This window comes from the organism of the source record quoted next (genome assembly GCF_019968985.1).
Source record: "MAG: Porospora cf. gigantea B chromosome Unknown PgB_NODE_134_length_35068_cov_133.781, whole genome shotgun sequence".
Classification (NCBI taxonomy): Eukaryota; Apicomplexa; class Conoidasida; order Eugregarinorida; family Porosporidae; genus Porospora; species Porospora cf. gigantea B.
In genome coordinates, this window is record NW_027178661.1 from 13,191 (window position 1) to 35,068 (window position 21,878).

The 21,878-nt window shown below is 53.7% G+C and overlaps 14 protein-coding genes across 26 annotated transcripts; 6 read left to right on the forward strand and 8 right to left on the reverse strand.

The window, feature by feature from the left end:
• Positions 1–713: 713 nt before the first annotated feature.
• Positions 714–2,082, forward strand: KVP17_000754 (uncharacterized protein; the record flags this gene model as incomplete). Of its 2 annotated transcripts, XM_068515546.1 has the most annotated exons (4): positions 714–967; positions 995–1,221; positions 1,248–1,645; positions 1,672–2,082. In XM_068515546.1, 4 exons carry the CDS (start codon positions 714–716, stop codon positions 2,080–2,082), a joined length of 1,290 nt encoding a protein of 429 aa, XP_068378741.1.
• A 3-nt stretch (positions 2,083–2,085) lies between these two features.
• KVP17_000758 (uncharacterized protein) lies at positions 2,086–3,924 on the reverse strand (the record flags this gene model as incomplete). Its single annotated transcript, XM_068515551.1, has 1 exon — positions 2,086–3,924. One exon carries the CDS (start codon positions 3,922–3,924, stop codon positions 2,086–2,088), a length of 1,839 nt encoding a protein of 612 aa, XP_068378746.1.
• A 256-nt stretch (positions 3,925–4,180) lies between these two features.
• On the forward strand, positions 4,181–4,700 carry KVP17_000762 (uncharacterized protein; the record flags this gene model as incomplete). Of its 2 annotated transcripts, XM_068515560.1 has the most annotated exons (2): positions 4,181–4,617; positions 4,646–4,700. In XM_068515560.1, the coding sequence occupies 2 exons, from the start codon at positions 4,181–4,183 to the stop codon at positions 4,698–4,700; spliced, it is 492 nt and encodes a 163-aa protein (XP_068378755.1). The 2 variants fall into 2 exon arrangements, with proteins under 2 accessions (XP_068378755.1, XP_068378754.1); XM_068515559.1 differs by lacking the exon at positions 4,646–4,700 and having other exon boundaries at positions 4,181–4,621.
• A 44-nt stretch (positions 4,701–4,744) lies between these two features.
• Positions 4,745–5,941, forward strand: KVP17_000756 (uncharacterized protein; the record flags this gene model as incomplete). Its single annotated transcript, XM_068515549.1, has 1 exon — positions 4,745–5,941. One exon carries the CDS (start codon positions 4,745–4,747, stop codon positions 5,939–5,941), a length of 1,197 nt encoding a protein of 398 aa, XP_068378744.1.
• Positions 5,942–5,955: 14 nt separating this feature from the next.
• Positions 5,956–7,349, reverse strand: KVP17_000755 (uncharacterized protein; the record flags this gene model as incomplete). Of its 2 annotated transcripts, XM_068515548.1 has the most annotated exons (3): positions 5,956–6,568; positions 6,596–6,800; positions 6,830–7,349. In XM_068515548.1, 3 exons carry the CDS (start codon positions 7,347–7,349, stop codon positions 5,956–5,958), a joined length of 1,338 nt encoding a protein of 445 aa, XP_068378743.1. The 2 variants fall into 2 exon arrangements, with proteins under 2 accessions (XP_068378743.1, XP_068378742.1); XM_068515547.1 differs by lacking the exons at positions 5,956–6,568; positions 6,596–6,800 and having other exon boundaries at positions 6,822–7,061.
• A 360-nt stretch (positions 7,350–7,709) lies between these two features.
• On the forward strand, positions 7,710–8,775 carry KVP17_000760 (uncharacterized protein; the record flags this gene model as incomplete). 3 transcript variants are annotated; one of them, XM_068515556.1, is made up of 2 exons in its annotated part: positions 7,710–8,064; positions 8,093–8,775. In XM_068515556.1, the coding sequence occupies 2 exons, from the start codon at positions 7,710–7,712 to the stop codon at positions 8,773–8,775; spliced, it is 1,038 nt and encodes a 345-aa protein (XP_068378751.1). The 3 variants fall into 3 exon arrangements, with proteins under 3 accessions (XP_068378751.1, XP_068378750.1, XP_068378752.1); XM_068515555.1 differs by having other exon boundaries at positions 7,710–8,177; XM_068515557.1 differs by lacking the exon at positions 7,710–8,064 and having other exon boundaries at positions 8,317–8,775.
• A 71-nt stretch (positions 8,776–8,846) lies between these two features.
• KVP17_000748 (uncharacterized protein) lies at positions 8,847–9,545 on the reverse strand (the record flags this gene model as incomplete). The annotated part of the gene is made up of 1 exon (XM_068515535.1): positions 8,847–9,545. One exon carries the CDS (start codon positions 9,543–9,545, stop codon positions 8,847–8,849), a length of 699 nt encoding a protein of 232 aa, XP_068378730.1.
• Positions 9,546–9,561: 16 nt separating this feature from the next.
• Positions 9,562–10,190, reverse strand: KVP17_000759 (uncharacterized protein; the record flags this gene model as incomplete). Of its 3 annotated transcripts, XM_068515553.1 has the most annotated exons (3): positions 9,562–9,758; positions 9,787–9,962; positions 9,991–10,190. In XM_068515553.1, the coding sequence occupies 3 exons, from the start codon at positions 10,188–10,190 to the stop codon at positions 9,562–9,564; spliced, it is 573 nt and encodes a 190-aa protein (XP_068378748.1). The 3 variants fall into 3 exon arrangements, with proteins under 3 accessions (XP_068378748.1, XP_068378749.1, XP_068378747.1); XM_068515554.1 differs by lacking the exon at positions 9,991–10,190 and having other exon boundaries at positions 9,787–9,892; XM_068515552.1 differs by lacking the exons at positions 9,562–9,758; positions 9,787–9,962 and having other exon boundaries at positions 9,987–10,190.
• Positions 10,191–10,709: 519 nt separating this feature from the next.
• On the forward strand, positions 10,710–12,215 carry KVP17_000751 (uncharacterized protein; the record flags this gene model as incomplete). The annotated part of the gene is made up of 1 exon (XM_068515540.1): positions 10,710–12,215. One exon carries the CDS (start codon positions 10,710–10,712, stop codon positions 12,213–12,215), a length of 1,506 nt encoding a protein of 501 aa, XP_068378735.1.
• A 34-nt stretch (positions 12,216–12,249) lies between these two features.
• On the reverse strand, positions 12,250–13,065 carry KVP17_000764 (uncharacterized protein; the record flags this gene model as incomplete). 2 transcript variants are annotated; one of them, XM_068515563.1, is made up of 3 exons in its annotated part: positions 12,250–12,750; positions 12,777–13,015; positions 13,044–13,065. In XM_068515563.1, the coding sequence occupies 3 exons, from the start codon at positions 13,063–13,065 to the stop codon at positions 12,250–12,252; spliced, it is 762 nt and encodes a 253-aa protein (XP_068378758.1). The 2 variants fall into 2 exon arrangements, with proteins under 2 accessions (XP_068378758.1, XP_068378757.1); XM_068515562.1 differs by lacking the exons at positions 12,777–13,015; positions 13,044–13,065 and having other exon boundaries at positions 12,250–12,684.
• Positions 13,066–13,108: 43 nt separating this feature from the next.
• On the reverse strand, positions 13,109–15,333 carry KVP17_000749 (uncharacterized protein; the record flags this gene model as incomplete). 3 transcript variants are annotated; one of them, XM_068515538.1, is made up of 3 exons in its annotated part: positions 13,109–14,666; positions 14,694–15,256; positions 15,319–15,333. In XM_068515538.1, 3 exons carry the CDS (start codon positions 15,331–15,333, stop codon positions 13,109–13,111), a joined length of 2,136 nt encoding a protein of 711 aa, XP_068378733.1. The 3 variants fall into 3 exon arrangements, with proteins under 3 accessions (XP_068378733.1, XP_068378732.1, XP_068378731.1); XM_068515536.1 differs by lacking the exon at positions 13,109–14,666 and having other exon boundaries at positions 14,681–15,256; XM_068515537.1 differs by lacking the exons at positions 14,694–15,256; positions 15,319–15,333 and having other exon boundaries at positions 13,109–14,566.
• Positions 15,334–15,405: 72 nt separating this feature from the next.
• Positions 15,406–18,477, forward strand: KVP17_000767 (uncharacterized protein; the record flags this gene model as incomplete). 3 transcript variants are annotated; one of them, XM_068515571.1, is made up of 3 exons in its annotated part: positions 15,406–17,349; positions 17,381–17,864; positions 18,089–18,477. In XM_068515571.1, the coding sequence occupies 3 exons, from the start codon at positions 15,406–15,408 to the stop codon at positions 18,475–18,477; spliced, it is 2,817 nt and encodes a 938-aa protein (XP_068378766.1). The 3 variants fall into 3 exon arrangements, with proteins under 3 accessions (XP_068378766.1, XP_068378765.1, XP_068378764.1); XM_068515570.1 differs by lacking the exon at positions 18,089–18,477 and having other exon boundaries at positions 17,381–17,878; XM_068515569.1 differs by lacking the exons at positions 15,406–17,349; positions 17,381–17,864 and having other exon boundaries at positions 18,115–18,477.
• Positions 18,478–18,815: 338 nt separating this feature from the next.
• KVP17_000757 (uncharacterized protein) lies at positions 18,816–20,012 on the reverse strand (the record flags this gene model as incomplete). Its single annotated transcript, XM_068515550.1, has 1 exon — positions 18,816–20,012. One exon carries the CDS (start codon positions 20,010–20,012, stop codon positions 18,816–18,818), a length of 1,197 nt encoding a protein of 398 aa, XP_068378745.1.
• Positions 20,013–20,091: 79 nt separating this feature from the next.
• KVP17_000761 (uncharacterized protein) lies at positions 20,092–20,346 on the reverse strand (the record flags this gene model as incomplete). Its single annotated transcript, XM_068515558.1, has 1 exon — positions 20,092–20,346. The coding sequence occupies one exon, from the start codon at positions 20,344–20,346 to the stop codon at positions 20,092–20,094; it is 255 nt and encodes an 84-aa protein (XP_068378753.1).
• Between the last annotated feature and the right edge of the window lie 1,532 nt (positions 20,347–21,878).

Below are 21,878 nucleotides of genomic sequence, written 5' to 3' on the forward strand. Positions count from 1 at the left end.
CATGTCGTGTTCACTCGCCTCCACAGCGTTGGCATGCCTGAGAAGAGGAGCCCTCATCGGGAGACATACCCTTGTGATTGGAGAACGACATCCGAATTGGACGCTGATGTCATAACGGAGGTCAGGGGAATGGATGCTGTACTTCGCGTAGACCTTGGTAGATTGTGTCTGGTGGTGAACGAAGGCACGTATTCAGTACTAATAAGCCCGTCAACCAGCCCCGCAAGAGCGATGAACGTCACACGTTTGACATTCTGGATCAATTGTCACTGGCATCCCGGTGTTACGCCAGCGTCTTGCATGCAAAACGCTGTTGTGATTCGCACTGACGACGGATCTCCTGTTTTATTCACGCATGCGACCACTGAAGCTATGTCAGATTTCGTCAGAGTTTTATGCCTTTTCAAGACAACAAGAGATATTATTTTAAGCAGTCCACCGATGAAAGCCCACCGGGCGTTGTCTCCATGCGGCACCTTCCACGATTCGTCGTTGGCCAGATCACAGTTGTACACGATTCCCTCCCAGTCAGAATCAAGCAGCGATTCCGACTCGGACACGGACGCAACGTCGGACACTACAAGCGGGAGACCGCCCCGGCGGTCTGTTCTCGCCTATCTGAAAGAAGCTCTCCACCGTCACCGCTCAGACAAGTGGTCTGATTAGTGTCACCGCGTTCGTGTTCATGGTTGTATTAATACCGGCTAAAATTAATGCTCCACGAACGCATTTTTGTTAAAACTCCTGATCTTACTGCTGACGAAGCGTTCGCACATGACTTAGTCGTTAACAAACGGTTAAGCACGCTTGTTACGGGTGGGGGCGGCAGCGGCAAGACTCGCCTTGTAAGCACTGTGTTGGAAAGTTGTTCTCTGCGGGTGATTGCATGTGGAGCCACCTCGTCAGCAGCAATGCTTCTGCAGGACAAGGCCACCTTCCATTCTGTATTCTTCGGAAGACTTGTGGAGTAGGTCTTGCAACCATCCACTTTCAGCGTCGGGTCTTCCACGGAGCTCGCCACCGAAGCCAGGGACATTACGACTGATTCCCACGTGCGTACACGCCTTCAAAACTGTGACCTAGTCGTCGTGGACGAAGTGTCAATGCTGTCAGCCAGGCTGTTGGATTTAGCTGACTACGTGGCCCGTTTTGCTAGAAACGTGAAGGATCAGTGGTTTGGAGGCTTGCAGATGGTTTTCGTAGGCGATTTTTTCCAACTGGGTAAGGTTATGTAAGGCTACACACAGAGCCGGTCGACGCGGCGCTTCATGGATGGGCGTTCGAAGCGCAGTCGTGGGCTGCCGTCCGAGCGGTCATCAACATGCGTCACAACTACAGAGCGGCGGCTGACCCTATATTCTGCCAGCACCTGGAACTCCTCCGTCGGGGCGAAGGGCCATCGGCTTCCGATCTACGGTATCTGCTGGTGAACCGGCCGTTAAAGTGCCCCACCGTCGTTTTTGCCACCAACCACGAAGCGGACGCAATGAACGCGCGAAAGATCGATGAGCTCTCAGGGCCGAAGCTCATCTACAAGGCACTGAACGCCTCCGTCGCACATCTCACGCTTTGCAAGAACTGCCACGTCATGACCACCAGGTCGCTCATCCTCGACGGAGTCAGGGTTCCCAACGGTGCCAGAGGAGTGGGTGCGAACACTCTGGACCACAGACCGTTTTCAGCTTTCAACCTTTCAAGTCCTCTCCTGAAATGGCCTTCTGGGAGGCGCAATCCGTGAAGCAGGTTCCTATCGTGCACCTGCCCAACTACGGGACGTTTCCCATCTATCCAACAAGACTCCAGTCTGCCGGAGGTAGCGACGCCGTCCAGCTTCCCCTAAAACTTGCGTTTGCGGCTACTGCTCACAGACTGCAGGGACATAGCATCCCAGAGCTGGACGCCTGCGCCGTCCGTGTCTTCGCCCACGGGCACCTCTACTCCATGCTGTCCCGTGTGATGAGCAGCCGAGGACTGGTGCTTTCAGGTTTAGACTCCGTCGCAGACCTCCACGAGGTTCTAGCGCGCAACCAAGAAACCATCGACCCCAAAGTCAGACAGTTCTATACAGATATCGGCTGTTAACGTCTAGTAGTTGTAAGGTGGCTTGTATCTTGATCCTGGTCTTGCCTCCCAGGGATGTTTCGGCTTGAATAGCTGTTCGTCAAATACGTCGATGTAGGTCTCAGACATTAACTCCAGCGCTTGTTTTGGCTCACTCTCCGGTTCTTCCGTCAGTCTCGCGATCAACTTCTCGGCAGTATAAGGTTGATGTTGGTCGAAGAGTCGGTACAAGAGCGTCTCCTGGAACAACCGAGCACACTTTTTCAGTATCAGAAACTCCTCTTTGCAGTGGTAAACCACGACGTTCGCACAGCACTGTACTAAACGAAGAACACTGCTCCACTCTTCAGGTTTGGCGTAGGCATTGGCCCGCCTCTTCCGAACGTAGAGTTTGAACACGCTGCCTTCGCACTTGGTGTACACTGCGATGATGTGGAGCGCTACTAGGCAAACCATCCACATGTCATGGTTCTGACACTGGTAATCGTACCACGGAGCGCTGTAAACAAGCCTGTGTGCGCTACGACGCAACTTGCTGGCATCTCGCGCTTGACACATGTGGGAGAGGTTACCGAAGACTGCTTTGCCTTTGAAGAACAGAAGTTCTTTGAACGACACCACGTTAAGCAGCCATCGTCTCCTGTGCATGAGCCGCAGCTGCTCGAAGAGCCCGACGATCTGCTGCTTTACAATGCTCTCACTGAAGCTCCAATAGACTAGTGCCTCGGAGTAGAACTCCAAACTTGGACTGGCAACGTCCCACCAGTAGTGAAAGTAGTCTGTAACCTGCAGGTCATAAAAAACGCCACAGAAGCGAGTCATTAAGGCCAAGCTATTGGGATCCACCAACGGCAGCAAGCGAAACTGGGTTCCGTCTGCCAGCTTGAAGACAAAGGCCTGCAGGCCTGGCACTGTCCCCGTAACACGGAGCAGCAGCGCATTGTCGAACCTCTTTCGCCTCCGGTATGTCAATGACAAAGCGGAGAGGGTTCTTGCGATTTCCATGGACAGCCCAGCGAGTCCCTGTGGCCAGAGGGGCAACCGGTCGCGTTTCTGTCGCCTGCCCCGCAAGGCCCTATACTGATTTCGCGTAACAACCGCTCTATCAGCCTCCTCGTGCTGGCGGGGAAGCAGGCAGAGGCGGATTGCGTAGGCCCACAGCTGGCCATCTCTTCTAAGCCAATCCCGGTACTTGGGCAATCTGACACTCTCCTTGTAGTTGATGTCGTCAGCCAGGCGTTGGATGTCTACAGTGCTTGCCTTCATCTCAGAGTCCCACCTCTCTTGTAGACTCTGCAACAAAGGATCCAGATTACGACTGGCTTCCCTGAGGCCCAAAGGGATGAGTACCGCCTTCACCTCGGCCACAAATTCTCTCCACATAGATATGAACTCAAAGATACTGACTCGACGTCCCATAAGCACTGCTATGTGCGCATCGGCAAACTTGTGAGTGGGGAGAGGTTGATGAACATGAAATATCGGACAGGTGGTAAACTGTATCAGGCTTCCGTCAGGGCGCCGAGTTTCATTAACGACCCTAGCAGTGATCAGTAGGCTGCGAATGCAGAGACGAAAGAGGTGTCCCAAACCATTCAGCATTCCGGTGTGACTTGCGTGGATGGCACTATGAAAGAACTTCAGATTGATCACGTCGAACTCCCTCGCCGTTTGATCATACGGCTGCAGAAAAGCAGGTATCTCGTGCAGGCGGTTGGGGGTCTGCACTTTTAACCACGCCTCAAAAGCAGTTTCACCCTCCTCAGCGTCGCCATTGGTGCTACTCTCTAGGTAGTCATTGTCGCCCACAGAGATGTCGTCTTCATGAACGGAGGTTTCATACCTCCGCTTGCGAATGTACATGAAATGTACAGTATCCGTGACACGTGCCCTGACTCCAACTCCTCCTAGGTCTACCGCGCCGCATGCCCTACGATATCCTTAATTAGCCATGGGCGGCCGCGAGTGGCTTTCAGTGGGTGATTACAGTCGATACGATCAGACGAGAATACCACTGGCTCCCTTGCAAGCGGCCCTCTCTTGTCCCTTGTGCAGACAATGCTTTCGTGACCCTGTGGTTGTCAGATCATGCCTCCACCATTTTTGTCGCGACTGTATTATGGCAGTCATCAAGGAGGGCGCCACTGCTTGTCCTGTGTGCCACGGTACTTTTTCTGGCTCGTCGGACATCGTTGAGGATGCTGGTTTGAACCAGGTAGTCTCGGCGATGCACTCGCCTGCACAAGAAAAGTCGGCCGTTTCGTCGGCTTCGCCTATAGAGGTGCTGGCAGCCCGGTTCCGTTCAATGAACCGGGATGCGTTTTCGGAGTTCCTCATGACTGAGTTCGCCGTGCAGGCGTTCGTTGTGCCCGATCTCAGCTGCCCTTTGAAGCCCCTATCGCAGCCACACCTACGGTTTTCCCGTGAAATCACAGTGAAGCAGATTCTACTGTACATTGCCGGTCAAATCGACCTTGGGGGCGCAGAAGCGGATCGACTCGTCCTCAAGACTCGCGATAAAGCCTTGAGCCCAGATAGCACCGTTGGGGGTCTGCTGTGAGATCGCAAATTCTCCATGATGCAGGCATGTACTAGCCATCAACGAGCCTGTGCTGTTGTTAAAGTATCAACTTGACTAAGGGCCCCGCAATGGGTTAACGTGATGATAGAAATTGGCAATTCAATGACTTCCCTGTTCTACAATGGCCGCGTGTTCAAAGGCGGGGAAATCGTGAAAGACGACTTGTGGACTCGGGACGGCAAGGTCATCGATCCAACCACTGTCAACTATGTGTGCGATGACTCTGTTGACTGTAATGGGTCGTTGATATGTCCTGGCTTCATCGACGTGAAGGTGAACGGGGCATTCGGCGTTGACTTCACCAATGCTGAAGAGGTCGCCACTGCGATGTCGTCTGTCAGACAGGAGTTTCTTCAACGTGGTGTCACAAGTATCCTGCCTTCTGTCGTCACAACCAGCCCGGATGTCTACAGGAAGGTGCTTCCCTTGTTGAGTTACAGCGACGGGTCCGCCAAGGTAGGGGCGACCATCCTTGGTGCTCACCTTGATGGACCGTTCATTAACCCATCCAAGGCTGGCGGTCATCCTACTGAGTTCATCCAGGAGAAAGTTTCTATGGAGGCGCTAGATTCTATGTTCGGACCCAACTGGAAGGAAAGCGTGAAACTTGTCGCGTTGGCACCCGAACTCGAAGGTTGTGTGGACGTCATTAAGGAGCTGACAGCTGCAGGCATTGTCGTGTCACTGGGGCATAGTGCTGCCACTTACACTGACGGCGTCAAGGCTGTCGAGGCCGGAGCCTGTATGCTAAGCCACCTATTCAATGCCATGCCATCATTCCATCACCGCGACCCTTCATTGGTCGGCTTACTCGCGAGTGATCTGCCTCGCCCTCTTTACTTTGGAATCATTGCAGACGGGATCCACACCCACGAGGCGGCCCAGCGTATGGCACATAAGATAGCCCCTGACTCGCTCATCCTGCTCTCTGACGGGACGCCGGCTGTGGGCCTGCAACGAGGGACTTACGAAATGCTGGGCCAGAAGGTTGAAGTGAAGGGCAGTCCTCCTGCCGCCTTCGTTGCTGAAACTGACGACCTTTTGGGATCCGTTGCGACGCTTGATCAATGCGTCCGTCGTCTGCGCCGCAATACGAATTGTACAGTGGAGGACGCTCTTCTGGCTGCTACCTACCGGCCCGCAAAATTGTTGGGCATTGAGAAAAAGAAAGGCACTTTGGATGTCGGTGCTGACGCGGATTTCGTCTTCCTGACTGAGGAGCTGTCCGTCACCCACACATTCATTGGGAGCAAGCTCGCCTGGTCGGGCGCAGGCCGCACAAGTCTGTCTAGTATGTGATTTTATCAACCACTTCACCATCTGTAAGATGAGGTTCCATACGCGGGGCAGGCCGACTGGTGCACAGTTCTTGGTCTCACCCCTAGGTGCTGCCAGGAAGTCAAATTTCTGGCGCTTGGCCACAAACGCCTGTCTTCACAATTTGCAGAGTTAGATAGTTGGTTTCGGACTGGTTTTAGCCGTGGTCGGTCACAGGTGTCAGATCGATCGTAGGCCGCAGTCCTAGAGGTGTGGTAAGGTAGGCCGCCTGACAGCTCTTTCATACTGCCAGGTCGGTTTGTCGAGGGGACGGGAGCCACGTCCTCCCCGCTGTCCTTGGAGCTGTAGTCGGTCAGCACAAATATGGGTTCCGAGGCTGAAGTCAAAGAGCTTAGGTCAGCAGTAGGCCGTGATGAAGCTACTGAGCTGGAGGCGGCCAGCGCAGGCTCCCTTCGACGAGGAGTTTTGGAGTCGGCAGCCAACGCAGGCTTCCTTAGACGAGGAGGTTTGGTAATCCTTCCTCTAAATCGGAACGCTTTTGTATCCTTAATAAAGATGTCGGAAGATTCCCGTTCGATCCATTCCTCTCTAGACGGAGCGTCCACACGATACTCTCTGGGTGTGAATGAAAGTTCTACATTCAAGGAACTGCATGGTGACGGACCTCTCACTCACGCTTCCGTCGTGGACGAGAACGACCAAAAGTTGCGGCCTCCGAGTTGTCCGGTGTGGAAAGACGACTTCTGATTGGGCGACGGGGAAGCAACGGTCCAATCGGCCTTCGCTTTGTCCAGCGTGTGCAAAGCTTCCCCCAAGTACGACCAGCAGTCGTGCGTGGGGCTATAGGTCACGAGGTACGCCTCGGGCAGTGGTAGACCAGCTGCAGTTCGTGACTGGCCATTTACCTACGTATAGCATCCATGCGTCGAGGGGACGGGTGGCGGGCCTCCGACTCCGTGTCGAATGCGGACTGCGACTGTGAATCGCTCTCCTCAGAGTCAGTGGTCTCCGTATGCTGCCGCAGCGGCGGAGTCATGCGTCTCTGCAGCGATGTTTCCAGCATCATCTTCTCGTACCGACTCAGCGCTGCAGTGTCAAAATACACGTTCTTCGGCCCCGACAACTCTTTTTGCCAAGGCATATTTGCGATTCCCAAGGAGCGGCCTGTATTGGACTCGAGCGATACGGGCTCATTCGAGAGGCGTGCGGTCTCAACACTCCTGGTCATACTTGACAGGGGCCGCACACAACTGGTGGTCGGTCTCGTCGTGCCCTCCGAGTCAAAAGATGCCACCTGTGAGAGATCAAGCCCTGGAACAAGTCCTTTCTTAGAGTTTACGGGCCGCATGGGCGCATCAAAGGAGGGAGCCGATGGCCTCGCAGCATGCATCCCTGACGGAAGGGGTTGAGGCTGCTCATCCAAGCACATTCTAAATGACTAAATATGACGTGGCGTCAAGAAGAACGCCTAGGCTTTCTTCTAAACACTACTAGATCCCTCCGTGCGCTCTACATCTTGACACTCTGAATATGCCTCTCGCTTGCCACTGCTAGGCTTGCTGTAGCTCACGAATGTGACAGCAGCCTGAACGACGCTAACCTGCATTGTCAAGTACTTCCTGCAGGCAGGGATGGACCTCAATAAAAAACGTCATCCCCGTCTTGTACAGAGAGTCAGCGCGTAAGTCAATGTTAACAGACGACATATGCTCCTCTGCCTCGGTCACCTGACAGCAATCTAGTCAATGAGCTTCTGAGTAGACACTGTCGACAATTCGTGAGTTCTGCCATGGTAAGCATTGGAAAGACCCTCCGGAAGAAAGCCTCTGGTCTGCTGTCACCCACAACTGGCCAGATTCCAGATCACGACGATAACATGTCTGGGCAGCGGAAGCAAACCCAGAGCTTGCTTGACTCGTATAAGGAGCTCAGTCAGGCAGTGACTGGGTTCCAGAAAGTTATTGACACACTAAACCGACATCACAAGGTCAAGATATCCCGGTCATCGGATTCCAACCTCAACGATTTTTTCGCCACCTACGACCAGGCCCTGGTTAGTAGTCGCAAAGCGGGCCTGTCTACAGAAAGAACTTTGAAATCTATACAGCAGGATCTCGAGAACAGCGAAGCCAAACTTCAATTGAGTGAGAGTTGCAGCCAAGCCGGACGCAGTATTGAACAAGTTCCGACAAAGAGATCGCAAATACACCCGCGTCATCTCTCTTACGCGGGAATTGCAGAGGCAACGGTCACCTGACGGCGATGTATTGATAATTGCGAGCGCGAATACTGCTGAAGAAGTCTTGAGCCCGTCATCCGAGGAACGCAGCACGAGGCCCCCTGCGACAACAACATCATGCCAGCAACGGGCGCGATACGAGCGGTCTAAGGACAGGATGGCAGAGGCCATCCACAAGTTCACGCACATCGCTGATGAACTGGCCGAGCTGTGCTCCTCTACGCTGGACCCCGAGGCAGAGGCGTTGCAACAGGTAGTAAGGAAGTTCATCGCAGCGCAACAAGCTTATCACCACGAGTGTCTGATAAGCATATCCTCCTTGACGCCCACTCGAGATACCAGCATGGCCTCTCCGCGGAGGTCGAACGTCACCAGTAGGAAGGGCCTAGTTCAACTGCTGAATCTTCGGTCACCGGAGAGCCCCAGCGTTCCCGCTCTCGACCTATTTGACCTGCCATCCCCCGAGTCACAGACCACCCGGTCATCCAGACGGTCCTTGAAGTCTATTCCGGAAGCAGAATTCGTGTCCGAGTCCTCTTGTGTCACACGCGACGCACAGTTTCACAGTTTAAAGCTGGTCAGTGACACGTCAAGCGAAGGGGCTGAATCGTTATGACCTATGCATTGTGAAGAACTTTCTTATTTCTCCAGCTGGTCAGTGACACGTCAAGCGAAGGGGCTGAATCGTTATGACCTATGCATTGTGAAGAACTTTCTTATTTCTTTTCCAGAGGGCTCCCTTTGCACCAGCTCTTCGAGAGCCCGTCTGACGTCACTGTGTTCGGAGAGGATGTGTGCATCGTACTCTGGTCGTTTGGGGAAGCGGCGGTGGCATATTCGACAATGCCGCTGATTTCGTGGCACATTCCGAGCGGGGTCGTGGTTGGTCACTATGTGGGCCAACAACACGCTCTTGAACCCGAATCGTTTGCCGCAGACCCCACACCGCATTATTCTGACTTTGCGGTCTGTAACCTTGGCCTCGTCCCCTTTCCACCTCGCAGGTTGACCGTTAGGAGACGTGATAGTGATTCTAGGAGACGATACACGTCGCTGTCGATAGGGCTGGCTTCGTAACTGCGCATGCCGTCGTTTGTGCTTTCGCATAAGTTCCTTGTCGCAAGCGCAGGTCCAGAAGGAACAGATGTCACAGCATTCAGAACCACGCAATCGCTGCATGTAGCGGTAGGACTGGGGTAGCTTGCCTCGCTGTAGGCGTGTAGCGCCAGTAGGCACTTCTTCGTTTGTATGGGTTGGAATGCCCACGACACACTCCTGGTATGTCTGTGGCCTAAATCTAAGGGCGGCGCCTGGGATGCCACCAGGTAGCGGCAACGCACTTCTAGCTAACCAAATCTGAGCTCTATCAGCCTCTAAATCCATCATCAGAATTTAAGCACACCTAGAACTTAAGGGAAAGGTCCCACTTGCCAAGAGCCTTCCAACCCCGTTGAAACCCAATCTCGTCCACTCCGAGGTTCTTGAGCATGGCGCCTGATCTGTCGATGACCACAAGGCCCGGAACATCCGTAAGGGCGCCGTAACCGTAGGGCGGCGTAGTCACATTGAACTTTTGAACTAAGTAGTGCTCGACGAACTCTGAGTCATGGAGAGAGACAAGGCTCACCGTTCACTGTTTCCCTGTTGTATGGGAGGGCCAGCCAGGGCATGCGGGCTCGCATCTTGATGTACTCCTCCTCGGTGTCGTCCAATGGAACGTAAATGATCTCCATTTTTTGCCTGTCGCTATTCTCATTGAGTGTCCGATAATCCAACAGCAGCCGTGGGAATAGGTTGTTGCAGCTGCGTGAGAGGTTGCCGCGGGCCCTACTGGTTGTTCTTGCTATCGTGGAAGAACAGAGCCACACTCTTACCGAACAGCTCCTCCCACTTGCGGGGGCAATTCGCCCTGTCAAGCAGCGTGCCCTCTTTGAAGAGTGGACTGAGGTGAAACAATGCGTAGGGGGCTGCAGGCCGGTGTATGTCTCCGTACGAGTGCTCATCTGGATGCGATTCGCATTTCGGAGTCATTTGGTGATTAGAGAAAACACGTGGTCAGTATCAACTCCGACTACGAAGGCAGTATACGACTGCGCTGCGTAGTTCCTGTGGACTCCACTGCCTTTGGATCTCGTAACTCGGCACGCTTGTGACCATCCGTACGACTTCGGGATTCATTAGTGCACACAAATCTGCAGCGACGACAGAAGCATCTCAGCCGGGAGCGCTTGCACAACGGCCTGATAGTTTGCGATACTCTTGGGTTCGCTTTTGCGTCAAAATCGTCCAACCCAACACAATGGCGAGCGGTGATAATAGGTGTACCCAAAACAGTATTAGAGGCCAGATGGACAGCTTGGTCGAAGGTAGCCAATGAGACAGCGAATTTCCGTCAGGTAGTAACGGCAGCAGCACAGCCCAAAACGTCTGCCCCAGCACAAGAGCACACGTGCCAAAGAATACAGACAACGAGAGTCTAAAAGTGCTCATCAATTCGCGGATTGCACTGACTACTGCCTTCGAAAAAGTTAGTCTTTTTCCATAAAGTGAATGCCCCACTCCGATTCCGATTTCTCTACTGAGAGTGGTAGCCTGTACGAGTACGACCAGCAAGTGGGAGGAAACCCCTTGGGCTACGCTAGCAGCGGCTCGTCAAGTCCTCTGATGGTCATTGTGTCACCGGCGTCGCCTGGGCGGTTCAGCCAGGACGGAGGTAACTCACCGGCGTCGCCTGGGGGGTTCAACCAAGACGGAGGTAACACTCACTGGAAAGAGGACAGCACCACGCTTCCCGCGACATCTAGCCTAGAGAGCCTGGAGCCGCCGAATCGTACAGAAACCGAGTCCAGCACAGCTACTTTTACCCGCACGGACGTCGAAGAGGAGGAGCCACCAGCGAATGAGGAGCTGCCAGCACAGGAGGAGCCGCCAGCACAGGAGGAGCTCCCTCTAGGAGAGAATTACCTCCAGCCGCCGATGCAGACCTACCAGCCAACCACGGAGCAAAGGATATACCATGTACCCATGGAACAGACTCCTGTGCAACAGGTCGTCTTCCAAACATCGGACACCATCCGCTCCACCTCGGTGACTCAAACAGTCAACCAGCCAACCACTCAGAGTCGACGTGTCAGCGCGCAGATAAACTTCCGAGAGACGGTAGGTGATGGTTACGTCAGACAAGTCACCTCTCGGGGCAGTCGCATCCTCTCTCAAGAACTTCTCGAGCCGCTGGCGGACAACGTACGCTATGTGGAGGTACCCGTCGTGGAGGAGGTGGTTCGTACTGTGCCGGTGAAGGAGACACACGTGGTGGAGCGCCGTGTGCCAAAACAGGAGGTCCACTACATCACTAAGGAGGTGGACGAGGTCACCATCCAGTACCGGCAGAAGTACGTAGAGGTGCCCACCGTAGAGTATGTGGAAAAGCACGTTCACGTGACGAAGATGGAGGACCGGTACGTTGACGTCGTCAAAGAAGTGCCTCGTATCGAGGTACAAACTGTGGAGCAGGTGGTGGAGTACCCCGAGATTCACGAGGTACCCAAGCCCTATAAGGTAGTCACGGAACAACGCGTGCCGCACTACATTGACGAGGAAGCGGCCGTGCTGGTTTCACAGACAGTACGACCAGTTGTTGGCCTTAGCGACCATGCCTTGGAGGTGGACCTTGTGGAATACGAAGCTGAGCCTGTGGCAGTGGACGTGCATGTTCCCAAGCTAATCCATGGCAGCATCACCTGCGACGAGAGGACTGAGTACAAAGTGGCAACTGTGCCAAGCGCGCAGTACAACTCCATTCTGAAGCAACTGAACCAGCACCTTTCTGATGAACACGCCAAGTCGCTTCCGTTCCAGGTCAACGAGAATGGACGTACAGAGTTCTTACCTGCCGATGCACAGTATGTGCAGCTGGCAGAGAACCCTCTGCGAACTTTCGAGTCGATGTCCCTGTGGGATGGGACGCGTAGCGCCCCTGTTGGTACCCGTCACGCAGTCTCCATGCAGGGGAGTTGTCTCACGGTCACTCCCCGTTTCGCGGTTTCACACATTTGATATTACAATTTAACGCTCGTTTCTTGTACACATGTTAGTCAAGCAGGTCCACGAAGTCATCCTGGGGAATGTAGAGGGCGCCTTTCTCGATTAGCGACTCGATCTCCTGGTTAGTCACGTCAGACTTCAAAACGTTGACAAGCAGCGCGCCATCGTCGGACTTTCTGCAAGTCATAACGATCCCAGCGACCTCCATCTCCCTCTCTGAGAGGCCTAACTCCTTCAAACAGGGCGGCAACGCCACTGGCGCCTCCTTCACTGGCACTGCGGGTGGAGGGGTCGTGCTCTCCCCTGCTCCGAGCCAGAAGTCGCACACCTCGAAGCAGTGGTAGTAGCAGAAGAGCTCTGGTGCAGCTGGCATCACATGGAACCCAGTGAAGCTGAGGCCATTTTCATCCTCCACCGGCATCCCATGCACTGTGATGATTGAGCCACGTTGGCCTAGCACGTCCTTGAGAGTGTCGGTCATCCACCTTTCTTGCTGCTGGTTGACGGGCAACTCGACCTTCAAAGGTTTGGCACTTCCATCATTGAACTGTTTGAACCGCCCAGCATTCCCACAGTGAACTCCCAAAATCCGCCAACAGGCGCCGGACTGGCATCCTCGATCCACCCGACCAACCTGACACCCGCGATGTCTACCCCACGAATGTTCATCACACCAGCCTTTCGACTGATTTGTCGTAGAGAAGCGACAGTCGCCGGCACTATTGGCAAATCCACCTTCACGTCGATTTTGACGTCAGGAGTCTTAGCTTGGCTGGTCTGTGGTTGCGTCTGAGAGCCAAAGCCTTGGCCGACTGGGTACCAGCATCCAAGAAATCTCACATGGAGTGTCGAAGCTGAACATTATCAATTTTCCGGCGATCTAATGCGTACTTATGGCGAGGGGTTTATTTCGATAACAGCAACGGATCATCAAGGCTCGACGAGAAGTCTGAGTCCTGAGCATCAAAGTAGGCTACATCCTCGCTGCTTGCAAGGCGGTACCTGTCCGCCACCCAGTCGCGAATGGACAGTGTGATATCACACTCGTATACCGCACGGCTCAATTGTATATAGCCCAGCATCCGCTGAGTTACCACTTGACGGACATTGTCGACGTAGGCCTGGTCGGCCTGGTATCCACCAGTGCGGTGGCGTTGCCCCTCCGCCTGGTGACCAATAGTGCCTTGCACGTTGAACATCGCCGCATCAATCTTCATACATGAGTGGTTCGTCCAGTGCAGATACCCAAAGACTCGGTTGCAACAGTCAGTAAGCGCCAATATGTACGCCTTCAGCTCCGCAGGCGTAGCGGTCGCTAGACACAGCTTACCGGCGTCGGGCACGGTGAGAGTGGGCCCCAGGCCGTCGAAAGAGATCCAGTTATCGGGGAGTGACTTTAGGTAGCGCAGGGTGTTTGCGTCGAACTTTGCGTTTGGTGGAGGCTTCTCGGGTACTGGAGGGACGAGAAAGTCCATGATCTGCCGTGTCTCCGGAGACCACTCCGTCCGGTCGGTCCGCCATTCGGCTTCCTTCTCATTGGACTCCAGAGGAGTGACATGGGACGCCTCAGCCTTAGGGGGCGCACTTCGAGGCGGTGAGCGGTTCGAACTCGTGGACCGGCCCATATCATTCCGTCGAGACCGCTCCCTGGAACCTCGGTCGCGTTTCACTGGTGTAAACCGGTATGGGGAGAGTCGTGAGGTCTCGTTGCAGTCGTCTCTCTGGCGCGTGAGGAGCTTGCTCAGCTTAGGGGATGACTTGGAATGCACTAACGATGCTTGAAATGAACGCGGAGATGTCATGGACCCTGACTGGGCACCTTCATGCGATGAGGAGTCTGACGTCCCACCGGACTCTGCTCGGAAGACGTGAGGAACGTCAGTGTATTTGTGGATATGGTCCTCGATTCGGAGGATTTGAGGCTTGCATATTCTCCTCATCTGGCGAACCATGGTGGCGTAGCGGATCGAATTCAATGTCTGCTCGCAACAAGAGGGGTGAGGGGAGACCTGGGCAATCATGACGGTTTGAGCGCGACTGCATACCAGGTGGTCTCGGAGAATTTTGGTCAGCTCGCTGTCCCTGAAGGGGACATGAGAGCTCCCGCCATCGATGGCGCGGATGCACTCTTTCAGCGCCAGCAGGGATTTGTTTATCCCCACACCGTCATGTTGCGTCTGCTTGCCAGCGGAGATGGTGTCAGCGCCTCGCTCGCTGCCAGCCAGGTCCACGAATGCGAGCTTCCCCCACGTAGAACCAGTGACTTCGTTTCGGATCTCGAAAGTAGTCACGACGTGTCCTCTGGACGAGTCGAGATTCTTGGAGTTCGAGCCTGTCACACGCTGACAGAGACTTTGGCACATGGCCTTGAAAACTGCCTCCGGCTCATCCACGCGCTTCCCACTCAGGTCTTTCAAGACGAAACCGTCAGCCGTGCGACTCTCCAGGGCTCGGAGGTGGCGCCTGTGTCTTAGACTCTACAACACATACCTGTCATTCTGCAAATCGTACACCTTATTACAGTAGATCTCGAATATCGATACGTACAGCGCGAAGTTCTCTGCGTTATCCATGGAGGACACCATCCTATACACGTCATAGAGGGCTATCTCCGCCAGGCCTCGGTCGGCTGAGGGGCCCGCCACCTTGCCTTTCACATTCGTGGGCCCCACCACAGTGTACGTCTTGCCGCTGCCTGTCTGGCCGTATGCAAAGACGGAACAGCGAGCGCCTTCCTTCTCAAAGAGGGCCTGCACCAGCGGCAGCACACAGCTGATGTAGACCTCCATGTTCGAAGTGGCTTCATCGTAGACGCGATCGAATTCGTACCTATGCTCTTCCGTATAAGTGTCTCCGCTGAGGTCCTTTCGCGGTTCGCCAACGCACAAGGCAGTGTTGTCAGGGTCGACTTTTACGATGTCGGCGTCGAGACGTTGTCGTTCGGAGGTGGACAACGGCCGCTTGCGAACGACGACGGTTATTCGCGCGGATCCACGTTTCTGCTTGTGCTTGGCCGAGCCCTCTCGGCCACCAACTGCAAGCTGCTCTCTCACCTGCAAGCGATTACACAAGTATTACGTGGGTTGACTCAGGAAGCGCTCACCTTGCGACTCACTTGTATTCGCGACATCCACTCAATCAGAGAGCTACAACGAATGACAGAGATTCGGCTCGTGAAGATATAATTAGGTAATAACCACTCATGCCCCCGAAAGCAAAGGCCAAGGCAGGTGGCATCAACAGAGCGCTGCTCAAGCAGACGTCCTTGGTGGAGCCGGTCGACTCTAGCGGTCAAGTCTACAAGGGCATGCAGGTATGGTCGTGTGACGCGCCGTTGGTAAAGACCAACCCTGACGAACTCTACGCTAAATGCGTTGTCCTGCCGGGATCAACGAAGACGATGTTGAAGTTGCGGCAGTTGGAGCCCGAGGTGAATGAGGCCTTCGATTCCGCAAATGAGAACTGCCACAACGTGAATACAGGAACGGACGCATTATCCTATCCCGACATCGGTGGGCTGCCTCATACTAACTCCGCCGCCGTATTGGACTACATGCGGGTGAGATTCTTGAAAGGCAACATCTATTGTACGGCCGACCCCCTTCTGGTAGCGATAAACCCTTTTAAGAACGTTGGAGGTACCACCCAGGAGGACATAGCCCATACTGCGAGCCAGGCTGTGGAGAAATGTTTACCTCATACCTTTACCATTGCGAAAACTGCGGCCGAAAACCTAATCAACGTCCAGAAGAGCCAAACAATCATTGTGTCTGGTGAATCGGGGGCTGGCAAAACGGAGGCTACTAAGCTCGCTATGCGGTTCTTCGCCTTCAGTAAAGGATCCTCCGGAGATAGCAAGATCCAAGAGGCCGTCATGGGTGCGAACCCAGTGTTGGAGGCCTTCGGAAACGCGAAAACTGTTCGAAACGATAATAGCTCCAGGTTTGGTCGGTTTATGCAGCTGCAGCTGGGCAACCGTGGCGGTATCATGTTCGGAATCGTCAAAGGTTTCCTTTTGGAGAAATCTCGTGTAGTCATGCAGGAGAACCAGGAAAGGTCGTATCACATCTTCTATCAAATGCTCAAAGGCATGGACCCAAAGGAGAAAGAGAAGTATGTGATCAAGGGAGTCGACCACTACAAGACGATCAATTCCCACTGCTTGGACGTAGCCAGCATCGACGATCTGCAAGAGTACAAAGAGGTCAGAGAATCTCTGAACAAGATGAAGATGTCTATCGAAAATCAAGAATCAATGTTCTCAGTCTTGTCTGGAGTCATGCATTTGGGTAACGTCACCTTTCGTGGTGACGAGAAGGCTGAAATTATCGACGAGACACCGCTGAAGCTTGCCTGCGGGCTGCTGTTCCTCGACTTCGACACGATAAAGGTCCGACTGCTGATTAAGCAGTCAATGGCGGGAGGGCAGGTCATTGAGAGTACCTGGTCACAGCAGGACGCACTGATGCTGCTGTCCTCGCTGCAGCGGGCTGTATACGATGCTCTGTTCCAGTGGATAATGAGTGTGCTGAACCTGATCATCCAGAATCCTGAGGGGATGCAGGTTTTCATGGGCATGTTAGATATTTTCGGATTCGAGGTGTTCGAGAATAACTCTCTTGAGCAGCTCTTCATCAACATCACCAACGAGTTCCTGCAAAAAAACTTTGTGGATGTGGTTTTCGAAAGGGAGAGCGCCTTGTACAAGAAGGAGGGTATATCGGCGGGTGACATGAAGTGGACGGACAACAATGAGGTGATCAACGTGCTGATTGGCAAGCGTGGGCTTATGACACACTTGGAGGATCAGTGTCTGGCGCCTGGAGGAAATGACCAGAAGGTCATTTCGGCGGCCTTCCAGGCGGTAGGATCCTCTGGAAAGCTGGTCAAAGCGAAGATAAACCAGGCAGAGAACTTCATCGTACAGCACACGATTGGCGCCATCTCCTACAATTGTGTCGGGTTCCTGATAAAGAACAAGGACGTGCTCCGGGCAGAATTTCTGGAGCCACTGCAGACGTCCCCTAACGCTGTGGTAGCAGCACTCTTCAAAGGGGTTGTGATCGAGAAGGGAAAGCTCGACAAAGGGCGGCTCATTGGCAGCCAGTACATGCAGCAGCTGCACAGCATGATCGGGATCATTAACGTAGGTGGTGGACCTTCAGTCTCTACCGCAGTCAACCGAGCCGCATTTTATCCGATGCGTCCGAAGCAACGACGAGAAGAAGCCACTCATGTTCACGCCATCGAAGGTGCTCATCCAGATTTACGCGTTGTCCATTCTGGAGGCGTTGCAGATTCGCGAGATTGGGTTCTCCTATCGACGGCCCTTCGAAGATTTCCTGTACCAGTTCAGGTTTGTGGACATGGGTGCCTTCTCCGACAAGAAGGGCAATCCGAAGGAGAATTGCCTACGCATGTTGGCTTCCGGCGGGTGCGAGGATCCGTCGCAAGTGCAGGTGGGCCACACTATGGTTTTCCTTCGCCGAGACGCTCTGAGGGCCATGAGTGCGTGTCTGAGAGACGCACTCGCGGTGTGGGAGCCTGTGGTAGCCGTTATGGAGGCACTGTACCTCCTGTACGCCCGACAGCAGCATTTCGCAGCGTTCACGGCACACCTCACGCGAGTTCAGGCCCATACTCGCAAGGTACTCGCCATCAGTGGGACGAGTTAACCCCGTTTCCATGTGTGGTGATATGAAAAAGTATGTGGTGACATGACACACCTTCTAAGTATGTTATGTTGAACAAAACATGACATGTGTTTTTCATTGAACAAAACATGACATGGGTTTGTTCAACATGACATGGGTTTGTTCAACATGACATGGGTTTGTTCAACATGACATGGGTTTGTTCAACATGACATGGGGTGGGCACCTCAGATAATATGACATTCAATATTTACAGAATGAAGTTCACTACCATCTTCGTTGCCGCAGCCCTCGCAGTCAACGCCGACCTCCGTCTCTCCTCCGACGAGTCCACCAGCCCCGCGCCGCGCCTGGCCACCACCAGCAGCAGACAACCGCTCCCTCCAGGCCTCGCTTGCAATGACCTCGGTAGCTGCAAGGCCTGTGTGGAGTATGAGGAGTGCGTGTACTGTGGGTCGTCGCTGGTGCCAGACATGTTGGAACCCGGTTGCATGGAGAAGAATTTTGGCTCGGAGTTCTGCGAAGGGTTCGCCAATGCTTTTAACGTCGGAGAGTGCAACGGTCAGACGCTGTTGGCTGTCACCTTAGCCTCTGCCGTCGCCGTCGTATTGCTGGTGTAGCAATGGCGAGTGTGTTTATCGAGATTTTAAGACGGTTAGAACTATTATGTGTCATTTGTTCGATTATCCATTGAATAAGCTTCAATTTGAAACGGTTAGAACTACTATCTGCGTAATAAAACACACCCTTGGTGTTTCCAGCAGGGTTCCCAACTACTATCCGTAATAAAACAACTCTTGCTTGACAGCGGTGCGTCAAGCAAGAGTTCCCAAGATAATCCATAGATTATCAATCATAACGAATCTTCGCTTGACGCACATATCAATCATAATCCTTCCGCCCGTGCACTGCGGTAGGTTGATATCGGCTGGTACGTGGTGGAAGCATTAACGCGCATCTATTCTAACTGGGAGTCGATGACCGAGGCGACCTTGTCCGCCAAAGGTGGCACAGCGTTCCAGTTGCCGGCTTTGACGTGCTTGTACAGCGCGTCGATCTCTGCAGGCATGTCTATGGATGTCAGAACAGGTGCCTCGGAGCCAACGTATTGCACGCGCGTCTTGGACACACTCCCAGGACGCGATCTGATCCGGTAGCGCCCGCGAGAGTTCGACAGGATCAACAGATGTCCTTCAACCCCCTCACTCCACGCAGCTGCAGCGGTCGTTTGACCTGGTACGACGGCCACCCTTGAGAAGGCCACCGCTGTAGGATGGTCCAGGTACGGCCCGCATGTGGCAAGGTCAGTTGCGATGACTCCTTCACCTGAAGCCTCACGACAAAAAGTATGCTTGATGCTCCGGGGAAAATGGACCTTGCTGCGCCATTCTCCAGGTGCTTCGCCAGATGCGACGTCCGGTGGGCCTGTGTTGACGATGACAGTTCCCCTCTGAATCCGCTCCTCGGGAAGCTCCTGGCAGCAGCATGCAGCAAGCAAGGTGCGGGCAGCCTCCTCCAAGGACATCTTGAGATAGGGAGACTCCGAGGAGTGGCAAGCCAGCCAGTGGCAGAAGCAGGACTCGTCAGAGCCGCTGTACAACGCAATGACCAGCGTAGAGCCGTCCTCCGCTTCTAGCAGGTGCTCAGTAATGGCACCAATCTTCCGCTGGCGGTAGTGCACCTGGCGTCCGTCCGTCATAAGGGTGGCATCCATCTGTGTGGAACCGCAGGCGGAAACGCTGTTTTCTACACTTTCCACTCTCACGTTCCTGTCAATGAACATCGGCTCCTGCAGTGTGGTTGGGACTTTGTTTAATAGTGAAAGAAATTTCAGCAGATCCCAGTGCTCCACAGTTCTGGAGTAGTCCTCGCTAAGGAGTTGCTTCCACCGTGGACTTGTATCAGTTATCTTGAACACATCCTTTAGGTTCGTCGGAATCTCATGCAGGACGTCTTTGATGGCGAGCTTCGGAGACTGTTGGATGGCATGGACCGACAGGTGCAGCAGTGACGCGGGCTGACTGCATACGAGTTCTTTGTGCAAGGGATTGTTTGTGCTATCAGATGACGGGGAAAAGGAAGAAGGGAACGAAAAGGTAGAGGCAAGGATGCATCTGCCAGACCGTCCATTTGGGACGATGTTGACTCGAGCCATGCGTTTTGATCAAGTCTGATGCACAAAGACACAATAAACGACACTGATTAGAATTGATACGTAAAAGCACTGACGCTCATCATCCATTGCAACTGGGAGCGATGTTATCCGCCAAAGGTGCCGCAGCCTTCCAGTTGCCCTCTCTGACCTGCTTGTACAGCGCGTCGATCTCTGCAGGCACCATGGACGTCCGAACAGGGGCCTCGGAGCCAACGAATCTTCCCACGTCTCGGTCACCCGCCCATGATGAGGTCTGACACAGTAGCTCGCTCCCACGAGCATTTTCTACGACCAAGAAGTATCCTTGAGCCTCACTCCACAATGCTGCAGTCATCGTTGACTGGCCTGGCACCAACGGTTTGGGACGGTTGAGAACACCAATGGGACGGTTCAGCAACTGTGCCAAGGTCACTCGCGAAGAGGCTTCACCTGAAGCCTCACGACAAAGCCTCACGACAAAAAGTATGCTTGATGCTTCGGGGAAAATGGACCTTGCTACGCCATTCTCCAGGCGCTACGCCAGATGCGACGTCCGGCGGGCCGGTGTTGATGATGACAGTTCCCCTCTGAATCCGCTTCTTGGGGAGCTTCTGGCAGCAGCACGCAGCAAGCAAGGTGCGAGCAGCCTCCTCCAAGGACATCTCAGCAATGCGAGACTCCGAGGAGTTGCAAGCCAGCCAGTGGCAGAAGCAGGACTCTCAGAGCCGCTGTACAACGCAATGGTCAGCGCAGAGCCGTCCTCCGCTTCTAGCAGGTGCTCAGTAATGGCACCAATCTTCCGCTGGCGTCATTCAATATCGGCTCCTGCAGGGTGGTTGGGACTTTGTTTAATAGTGAAAGAAATTTCAGCAGATCCCGGTGCTCCACAGTTCTGGAGTAGTCCTCGCTAAGGAGTTGCTTCCACCGTGGACTTGTATCAGTCATTTTGAACACATCCTTTAGGTTCGAGTTCTTGTGTTCTTTGTGCAAGGGAGTTCTTGTGAAATGAAAAGGGAATGAAATGAAAACGGAATGAAATGAAAAGGGAAAGACCAGATGCGACGTCCGACGGAATGATCAAAATGTTTTGATCAAGTGCGATTCTAATCAGTGTCGTTTATTGTGTCTTTGTACATCAAACTTCATCAAAACATATGGCTCGAGTCAACATCATCCCAAATGGACGGTCTGGCAGATGCATGCTTGCCTCTGCCTTTTCACTCCCTTCTTCCTTTTCCCCGCCATCTGATTACACAAGCGATCCCTTGCACCAAGAACTCGTATGCAGTCAGCCCGCGTCACTGTTGCACCTGTCGGCCCATGCCATCCAACAGTCTCCGAAGCTCACCGTCAAGGACGTCCTGCGTGAGATTCCGACGAAACTAAAGGATGTGCTCAAGACCACGGATACAAGTCCACGGTGGAAGCAAATTCTTAGCGAGGACTATTCCAAGACTGTAGAGCGCCTGGAGCTGCCGACACTTCTTGCACTACTAAACAAAATCCCAACCACCCTGCAGGAACCAATGTTCATTGACAAGAATGTGAAAGTGGAAAGTGTAGAAAACAGCGCTTCCGCCTGCGGTTCCACACAGATGGATGCCACCCTTACGACGACCGAACACCAGACGCACTACCGCCAGCGGAAGATTGGTGCCATTACTGAGCACCTGCTAGAAGCTGAGGACGGCTCTAGGCTGGTCATTGCGTTGTACAGCGGCTCTGACGAGTCCTGCTTCTGTCACTGGATAGATAATAACACATCATGTTCAACCTTAGCGGACGCTGCTGGAACGATTCTTGCTGAATGCGATTGCCGCAGCTTGCTTGAGACTCGGATGCAGAGTGGAACTATTTTCGGGAAGGTGGGCCCCAATGAGGAGGCTT